General features: G+C 41.0%; 1 protein-coding gene across 1 annotated transcript in view; it reads right to left on the reverse strand.

Annotated features, from left to right (window-relative positions):
- The window catches only part of DPYD (dihydropyrimidine dehydrogenase), a 628,457-nt gene that overhangs the window by 312,953 nt on the left and 305,504 nt on the right, over positions 1–10,000 (reverse strand). The window contains 2 exon segments of the mRNA XM_032217710.1: positions 13–182; positions 6,778–6,885. Of these exon segments, the coding sequence (XP_032073601.1) occupies positions 13–182; positions 6,778–6,885 (278 nt within the window).

The following is a 10,000-nucleotide window of genomic DNA, read 5'->3' on the forward strand; positions in this document are numbered from 1 at the left end:
TGTGAAATTTACCTCTTCCGGGACAGCCCGTATATTAGTAAATCCTTTCCTGAAGACCACAAAAACACGTCGCGCTCCGCAGCGCAAAGCTGAGGTTGCACAATCAAAGGCGGTATCGCCTGCTCCAAGAACAATCACGGTTCCCTGTATTGATGGCAATGAAGAGCGACAGCCGCATATTCCTGAATGATGAAAGGAAAACCCCATTTTCAAGGAGAGGGAAAAAAAAAACTATTTCTGCATGACAGCTCAAACGACCCTTGTACTCGAAGCAGTGTAAAATTGCATCTTGCCGTTTCCAAGCATGGAGAGTCACTATCAAATTATTCTGCTTCATTGAGAGTTTTATTCCCTCTTTTAAGATATGCTCATACATGTAATTTCATAGTCAGTACCTTTAGTAGCGTTGCCTTCCTGTCTTGGCAGGAAATAAAGTATAATGCACTTGGAAAAAAGAAGAAGACGAAGAAATTGTACAGCCTTGTCCGATTGAATACGACTAATTCAAGATTGTTGTGTTCAAAAAATTAAGCCTTTGACTCCTCTCTTGTCAGCATCAAGGTTTAAGGTTTAAGGTTTAAGGTTTAAGGTTTAAGGTTTATTATTTATAGGCCGCCCTTTTCCCTGAGGGGACTCAGGGCGGCTTATAATTTATAGGGAGGGGAATACAAAACAATAAGACATAAGCAATACATAAATTAAAATAATTAAAATAGAACACAACATTCATTCATCATTTGGGTGGGGACGGATTACGTCTTTATCCACAGGCCTGACGGGATAGCCAGATCTTGAGGGCTGTGCGAAAGGTCTGGATGGTGGTGAGGGTACGAATCTCCATGGGGAGATCGTTCCAAAGGGTCGGAGCTACTACTGAAAAGGCTCTCCTCCGCGTAGTTGCCAGTCGACACTGACTGGCGGATGGAACTCGGAGGAGGCCTAATCTGTGTGATCTAATAGGTCGTGAGGAGGTAATTGGCAGGAGGCGGTCTCTCAAGTACTCAGATCCAATAGCAGTAGACTTATATACCGCTTCATAGGCCTTTCAGGCCTCTCTAAGCGGTTTACAGAGAGTCAGCATATTGCCCCCAACAATCTGGGTCCTCATTTTACCCACCTCGGAAGGATGGAAGGCTGAGTCAACCCTGAGCCGGTGAGATTTGAACCGCTGACCTGCTGATCTAGCAGTAGCCTGCAGTGCTGCATTTAACCACTGCGCCACCTTGGTAGTGGCACATCCACTACCATGGAGGGCTTTATGGGTGGTAAGTAGCACCTTGAAGCACACCCGGAGATCAACAGGTAGCCAGCGCAGCTCGCGGAGGATAGGTGTTATGTGGGCGAACCGTGGGGCACCCACAATCACTCGCGCGGCTGCATTCTATCAAAAGTATTTGAGAAACGAAAAAGGGGGGAAACAAATCCATGTTACAAGAGGTTTTGTCCATCAGTGGAGTCTATCTTTGACAACACAGGTTTATCTTTGAGATTTTAACTTAAATAGTCTCATAAGTCATGTTGTTTCAGCACCAATTAAGACCACATTTAAAAGGGAATTAGAGAAATTCAAGGAAGAAAATCTTATTAGACCGCCTACTGCCACATACCTCCCAAGGGCCGGTAAGATCCCACAGATTGGGCCTCCTTCAGATGCCATCAGCCAGACAGTGTCGGCTGGCGGGCCCCCGGAGGAGAGCCTTCTCTGTGGCTGCTCCGACTCTTTGGAATCAGCTACCCCCAGAGATCCGGACCATCCCCACTCTCATGGCCTTCAGGAAAGCTGTTAAAACCTGGCTGTTCCAGCAGGCCTGGGGCTGTTGACCTCATTGTTGAGGTCCAGCCCCGATTAGAACGAATGCATGTGTGGTGATTTTAAACTGTCTTTTTAAAATTTTCTTCTTTCTTCTTTTGTAAGCCGTCCGGAGTCCTTCGGGATTGGGCGGCATATAAATTTTAATTAATAAATAAATAAATAAATAAATAAATAAATAAATAAATAAATAAATAAATAAATTAGTGTCCACTATTTATAACATCACCTTAGTTTAAAAATCATTTTGCAGACCTAAGGAAAACTGCACATCTATTTTCCATCTTAGGGCCAGATTGTGCTGGAACAACATGTATCACTTCCTGTTCTGGAACCTCTGATAAATCGTGGCACGACAAAACTGCGCTCGACTAAAGCGCGCCCGATTAAACCGCGTCGCTGACGTCATCAACAGGGCGACAACAGCGAGCGCGGAGAAAGAAGGGTGCTTTAAATAGTGCTTTGGAAGCAAGCCGATTCAAGTTAAGGTAAGGGTTAGCTTTAGGGTTAGCTTTAGGGTTAGCTTTAGGGTTAGGTTAAGGGTTAGGGTTAGGTTTAGGGTTAGGTTAAGGGTTAGGGTTAGGTTTAGCGTTAGGTTAAGGGTTAGGGTTAGATTTAGGGTTAGGTTAAGGGTTAGGTTTAGGGTTAGGTTAAGCGTTAGGGTTAGGGTTAGGTTTAGGATTAGGTTTAGGGGGTTAGGTTTAGGTTTAGGGGTTAATTTTAGGTTTAGCGTTTACAGCGTGCTTCTGTCTCCGCGCTGTTGTCGCCCTGTGATGACATCAGCTACGCGGTTTCGTCGAGCGCGCTTTAGTCGAACGCAGTTTTGTGGTGGAACCCTAATAAATCACCCCAGAATGTTCAGGATGGAATCACTAAGAGCAATTGTTGGGGGCATGCAAAATTATTCTTTCTGTGGGCTTCTGAAAGACACCTGGTTGATCACTGTGGAAAGAGTTACTGGTTAACACAGATTTTTTTTTTCCTTCTAATGAGTGGATTCTTTTTAACACACATCTGGGGTACATACCATATAGTTCTTTCTTATGAAACATTTTTCCTAAACTACTTTATTATGTTGATAAAGTGTTTTGCACAGAAGACCAATGGGATACAAATCCTTAAAAGTATGATTCCATGTGCAACGCATACTAAAAGAAAAAAAGGTGAATGTTTTCCTTGTCCAGTCATGTCTGACTCTAGGGAGTGGTACTCATCTCTCTTTTCTGGCCAAGGGAGCCAGCGTTGTCTGAAGACGTTTCTGTGGTCATGTGGCAAGGATGACTTATATGGCGAAGGCACAGGAAATGCTGTTACCTTCCCACTTTAAGCGGTACCTATTTATCTACTTACATTTGCACGTTTTCAAATTGCAAGACTGACAAGAGTTGGTGCAACCAGAAAGTTGGCAGTTCAAGACACAATGGAGATAAACCATAATATAAATGTCCAAGGTCATAGCCTGAATGTGAACAGTGCTGTTCAGCAAACTCTGATCGATGTTTCCAACTCCATAGAATTGTAAGGTTATTGTGATTTTTGATGTAATTTCAATTGTTCCAGATTAATATCTCAATTCTTTTATTTTAAAAAAGCATTATGCAGGAAAAAAAATAAAACTTGCACATAAGCTTATGTTTACTACTCCACTGGAAAATTAAGAAAAACGGATTGGGGTGGGGGGAACCTTAAAATCATTCTAATGTTGTTTTACTTTTTAAAAGATAAAATAAATTACTGTAATTTTTGAAATGATAACATAGATTAACACTAATTTATAACCTGAAGGCACCTCTGATATTTTTCTTCATTGGAAATATGTTTTTACCATTATCAATAGTCTATAATTCTTCACGTTATGCTCTGTTCAGTCTGGTGTGAATTTTCACACCAAGAATTTAAAACCTCAAATACCATTTTAAGAACAAAAAAAACATTAAGTTGACTGTATATAAAGTAAAAACAATGTCAAATTTACTCCAAAATCATCTCTAGATCATTGCCCCCCCCAACCTTTCTAGCACCAGGGTCTGATGTCATGGGAGACAATTCTTCCACAGACCGGGGGGAGGGGGTATTGCACATAATCTAGATCCCGTGAATATGCACATGAAGCTTTGCTTACTCATCTGCCACTTATGCAGTTCAATTCCTAACATGGTCTGAGGGTTAGGGAGCCGAGGTGGCGCAGTGGTTAGGGTGCAGTACTGCAGCCACTTCAGCTAACTGCTAGTTCTGCAGTTCGGCGGTTCAAATCTCACTGGCTCAGGGTTGACTCAGCCTTCCATCCTTCCGAGGTGGGTGAAATGAGGACCCAGACTGTGGGGGCAATATACTGACTCTGTAAACTGCTTAGAGAGGGCTGAAAGCCCTATGAAGCAGTATATAAGTCTAACTGCTATTGCTATTGCTATCCTTGCACTGGATACACTTATTTTACAGCTGCATTTATCTATATGAACATTGGATTTCTATATGCCAAATATTTCCTAATTTTATCTGGGAGGCATATAATTTTTTAAAGAGGTAAAATATTTCTGGACCTTTTCATGCTATGATACCTACAGTCAATTCAAACAATATGTACTATATGTGTAAATCACTCAGCAATGTTGGGCTGGTGCAGTATATGCTAGTATACACTTTAGCTCTTCACTGCAACAACTATGGTAGAGATTTTTCATGTAGTCTATCCATAAGGTGAATAATTTACATATATTACTACGTAAGATCACTACCAAATGGAACAGGCTTTTGCCAGCGTCCCAAAAGACAAATGTACGGTAATATTTAAATCAGGTTTAACCTGCCTGAATTAACAAGTATAAAATAGAGGACCAGAGAAATATTTTAAATAACTACATTAAAAGATTTGTCTGACAAAGGCAAAAATCTGTCCAAGTACATCTATATTAAGACCAGCGCTATAACAAATCTAAGATTTCTGCCAAAGAAATCTTGGAATATATGGAATGGCTTTTATTGGTGATTTACTGGTTCTACGTGATAGCTACTAACCTATGGGAAAGGTGTATCCCTAATGGAAATCTATCTTCCCTGTGATTGTCCTTGCTCATGTGTACTGGAGTCTTTTAAGAGTGAGTTCCTGTACGATCACAAGGAAGTTCTGGTGAATTAGGAATTGTGAAAGGCTATCTCCTGAATAGATACTGATTGCAAGAGATGTGCTGACAACTGATTGCCCATTGTGGGTGATGGGATGATTTCTTCTTGCTGAGTAAACAGAAGTTGTAAGAGGAATATAAGGTAGACTAGTCCGAGGCAACAAGCTCACTGAGTGAATAAATACAGAAATAAAATGGGAATTTTAAAGACAGTCCCTAAAAATGTTGTAAATCACAGGTTAAGTATTTGCCTAATATGAGATTCTGAGGAAGGAAGGAAGGAAGGAAGAAGAAAAAGAAGAAGAAAAATGGTGACTTTCAATACTTCTGGCGTAGAAGTATTCCCTTCCAACTCTGCCATACTGTTATTCTTACATAAACAACCAGAGATATTGCAACCTGTTGGACAAAGTACTACAGAATGAAAGACAAGTCATTCTGTCTCACCACTTAACTGCGTAAGTGGAAAAAGCCACATTGTGTCTATGAAATAACAGGATAACAGAGTTGGAAGGGACCTTGGAGGTCTTCTAGTTCAACCACCTGCTCAAGTAGAAAACCTTATACTATTTCAAAAAAATGATTGTCCAATCTCTTCTTTAAAATATCCAGTTATAGAGCACCCACAACTTCTGAAATCAAGCAATTGTCAGGCCTGCAATTATATTCCTTTTAGAATTTTGGCCTGCCACACTTTCTCTTATTTTATTATGCTGTTCCATTAGTATAGTTGATGGGAGGGGGGAATAGACAGGAGTAGGATTGTGGAATGTATTGTTGTCATTCTTTACTAGAAGCCAAGGTCATCTTTTGTCTCCACACTTTTACACCTGACCAGAAGCAGCTGGGTGGAGATGCCAGCGTGGAAGAAGAAGATTGGACCATGTGATGGATTTTGGGTGTGGGGATAAGATCATGAACTTTTAACTGGATGGAATTCTGATGTAATTTCCAGAATTGGGATTTACACAGCAATGTGCTAAGATGTCTGCTTTATTAAATTGGAACTTTAAGGATCGTTTTGCCTTGGACTCTGATTTAATTCTACATGATACTTGGAATGCTGACAGCAATTCCACTGGTTAATTGTTCTGTCAGGAAACTTCTCCTTATTTTTAGGTTGGTTCTCTCCTTAATTAGTTTCAGTCCATTGTTTCTTGCCCTATCTTCAGGTGTTGTGAAGAATACATTGACCCCTTCTTCTTTGTGACAGTCCCTCAAATATTGTATGATTGCTATCATGTCACCCCTAGTCCTCCTTTTCATTAAACTAGACATATCCAATCCTTGCGATTGTTCGCCATATGTTTTAGCCTCTGGTTCCCTAATCATCTTTGTTGCTCTTCTCTACACTCTTTCTAGAGCCTCAACATCTTTTTATTTTATTTTGTAGTGACCAAAACTGGATGCAATATTCCAATTGTGGTCTTATCAAGGCTTTATTAAGTGGTATGATGAAAAGTTCATCAAAATTATTTTCTCCTTTGAAATAAATTTTAATAAATTCATTTTCATCAAATTGAATTGAAACTGGTAAAAAAAAATATGATTCTGTTTTCCTGCACATGCATTAATTGGGGATGATGTTAGCTGGATTAGTTAAAAACCCAACACATTTGGCACCAATGGAGAAAAAAAATGGAATTATGTGCTATTAAATTACAATGAAATCTGATTCTTTGCCTTGGTTATTTTATCTTTCTTTCCAATATTCATTCTTTTAACTGTTTTGGAATTAGAATGTATTTTAATGCATTAATAATGTATCACATTAATCATATAAAAGATGATATATAAATATTGCATATACATATCAAAACAAACAAAACAATAGAGCATAAATACCTGGTTTACTTGCCATAGACACCAGTGGTAGGAATTCTTTTGATGTATAAAATCCTTCTTCCATTCCCAATCCCTGAAATACAGGTTCTATCTTTGGTTCTGGTAGACCTAAGACAATAAACATTCAATAATGAAATGAAAAAAAAGAAAGAAAGAAAGAAAGAAAAGGATATATGTTTCCTTCTGTAAATGCACATGAATTCTCAAAAGATTTATGTTTTGGCAACCAGTTTCTTTCTCTCTGGTAATTTTTAGTGATTTTATAACAGAGGCAGGATTTGAACCTTAAACTTTTCAATGTGCAGCCCAGTGAAATCTGGATAAACAGGTTTGCTGCTTAACTGATTTGTTTAAAAGTCTGACAAAAAAGGAACAATTGACACTTTTGTACATATTGGGGTGATTTTCATTTTTAAAAGTTCCTTTCTGCTACAAAATGTCACACACAAAAATATCACATTTCTTAAAAAAAAATATTCTATGCATACACATCAAGAAATGTGTTGAATCTTCTGGTTGGTTTTCTTGCTTAGTGTAATAAATGATACTTGAGAAGGATTTATATAACCCATTTGAACGCAACTCAAAAAAAAAATGACACATTAATCCCAATAGTGTCAAAACAATGTCTTTGCGGTCTCTCAAAGCCTCTTACACAACATTCAGGACAGTGTCAGGTTCCATTTTATTTTAGCCTAGAAGTCTCAATCAGCAGTCAAGACAAGAAAAGTAACTTTTCTTTACTTAAAAAAAAAAAAAGATTGTTTCTGGTGGAAGACACATGGCATCTCAAACAATTGGGATAAACAAGTTGCGATGACTATATAAAGATTTCAGTCTCCGTGGCATTTAGATGGTTAATGACTGTAAGGGCATTTTCTCTGGATTCTTTGTGAGGCAACTGACAAGAGTGTAATTCAAGCGTCAATCAAAAGGGAGAAATGATGCTGTGGGCAGAATGTGCTAGCTGAGCTGTTTTGTACACAGCTCTAAGTGTAAATTCTGAAGGAATGAAAACCTGAGTATATTTCATCCCACAGGAAGATGTCCAAGAAAACAAAGCCTGAAAGGGCACTTCACCCTTGAGTAAGCATAAAAGGCCAATGAAATGGACCTGGTGAAACCAACATTGTCCCTCCAACCTTCTGAAAGCTGATGAGGAGAGAGGACAGAATATAAAGAAAAGCAGCAGCTGAGGAGTTTGGGCAACAAGAGATTTAAAAGACAGAACATAAGACTACCACCACCCACTTCAGGGGTGGGTTTCTCGCCCCGTTCCAACCAGTTCGGTTGGAATGGGGCCGGCGGCGTCCTCGTGCATGCACGCAGTGCACGCATGCGTACTAGCATCTGTGCGACGCTCCAGCTGCTCCTGGAGGATCATGCAGGTGCTGTATGCGTCCTGTGCATGCGTGGAAGCGCAGAACCTATCAAAACCGGGTAAGAAACGCGGGCGGGCGGGTGGACCCTTCGGCGTTCCTGGAAGTTACTTACTTCCGGGTTCGCCGACCAACCGGTTCGTGGAGACCGCCGCGAACCACCTGAAACCCACCCCGACCCACTTCCAGCATTAGGTCTGTCTCCTATGAAGCTAGGTTGTGCAGGGGCTAGAGGAGAGAAGGAGGTTGAAAATGCCATTAACATCAATGTCTCCTAATCCAAACAAACAGCATAGCAATTGGGAGAGAAAGGCAAGAAAATCGAGGTGTGGTTGCTTCAGGACTCATCCATCTATGTTTTAAGAAAAGAATAGCAGGATGTAGTTGTTAATTTGCTGGTTTGCTTGGCGTGCTATCTCTGGATAATTGTTTGCAAGGAGTAACATTTCAGATGAACAAATTAGGGTTCACTGACAAATGCGCGCTCGACAAAAGCACGCCGATGAAACCGCGGCGAGAAAACCACGAGTTCTAAATTGCACCGGCGAATGAGCCCAGAAGCGCGCCAACAACAGCGTGCCTTCAACAAACAAGTAATAACCGCAAGTTCTAAACCTAACCCTAAACCTAACCCTAAACCTAACCCTAACTCTAAACCTAACCCTAAACCTAACCCTAACCCTAACCCTAACCCTAACCCTAAACCTAACCCTAAACCTAACCCTAAACCTAACCCTAAACCTAACCCTAACCTTAAACCTAACCCTAAACCTAACCCTAACCCTAACCCTAACCCTAAACCTAACCCTAACCCTAAACCTAACCCTAAACCTAACCCTAAACCTAACCCTAAACCTAACCCTAAACCTAACCCTAACCCTAAACCTAACCCTAAACCTAACTCTAAACCTAACCCTTACCTTAACTGAAATCACACTTTTGTGGGCGTGGTTTTGTCAGCCTGTTGTTGTGGGCGTGTGTATGATGTCACGGTTTTCACACCGTGGTTTTGTCGGCGCGCTTTTGTCATGCGTGCATTTGTCGGGTCACGCAAATTAGTGATGGGAGAGTAGATACATAGAACTTTGATTTAGGGTGGATGGTATCGGGAGAGTTCCATAAGAAGGGCAGAGCAAAGAAGGCCAGATTAGGAGTCCGAGTCAGAAGGTTCACCATATTCAGGGCTTCTGGGGAGAGAGTTTGAAGTTTGAAGTTTGAAGTTTTATTTCATTTGTATGCCGCCCTTTTCCCTGTAAGGGACTCAGGGCGGCTCACAACTCAAACAAGGGAAGGGGGATACAGACCATTGACGACAACAACATAGAACAATACATAATTAAAAACGCAACAATCATACCATTCGAGATAGGGGCAACGATTCTTTAGCCCCAGGCCTGTCAGAACAGCCAGGTTTTAAGGGCTTTGCGGAAGGCCTGGAGGGTGGTGAGGGTGCGAATCTCCACGGGGAGTTCGTTCCAGAGGGTCGGAGCAGCAACAGAGAAGGCTCTCCTCCGGGTAGTCGCCAGTCGACACAGGCCGGCGGATGGAATTCGGAGGAGGCCTAGTCTGTGTGATCTAATCGGTCTGGTGGAGTCCACTTTCAAAGAGGAACAGCAAGGAGTGTTATTGCTAAATGGAGTAGCCATTGGATGGATACCACCAGGATCCATACAGGAGAAACCAGTGGGGATGGGGATGTAGTTTGACTAGTCTTGTTCTTTGTAGATTGCTCCCTGTGAGGTGATCGTCTGAAGGGTTATAGAAGGATTGTGTACATTGAACACATGCTGTTCCCTTCATTTATTTGAATGATTTGTAGCTGGAACACATTTTTAATGTTATAT

This window comes from Thamnophis elegans, chromosome 5, assembly GCF_009769535.1.
Source record: "Thamnophis elegans isolate rThaEle1 chromosome 5, rThaEle1.pri, whole genome shotgun sequence".
Taxonomy (NCBI): Eukaryota; Metazoa; Chordata; class Lepidosauria; order Squamata; family Colubridae; genus Thamnophis; species Thamnophis elegans.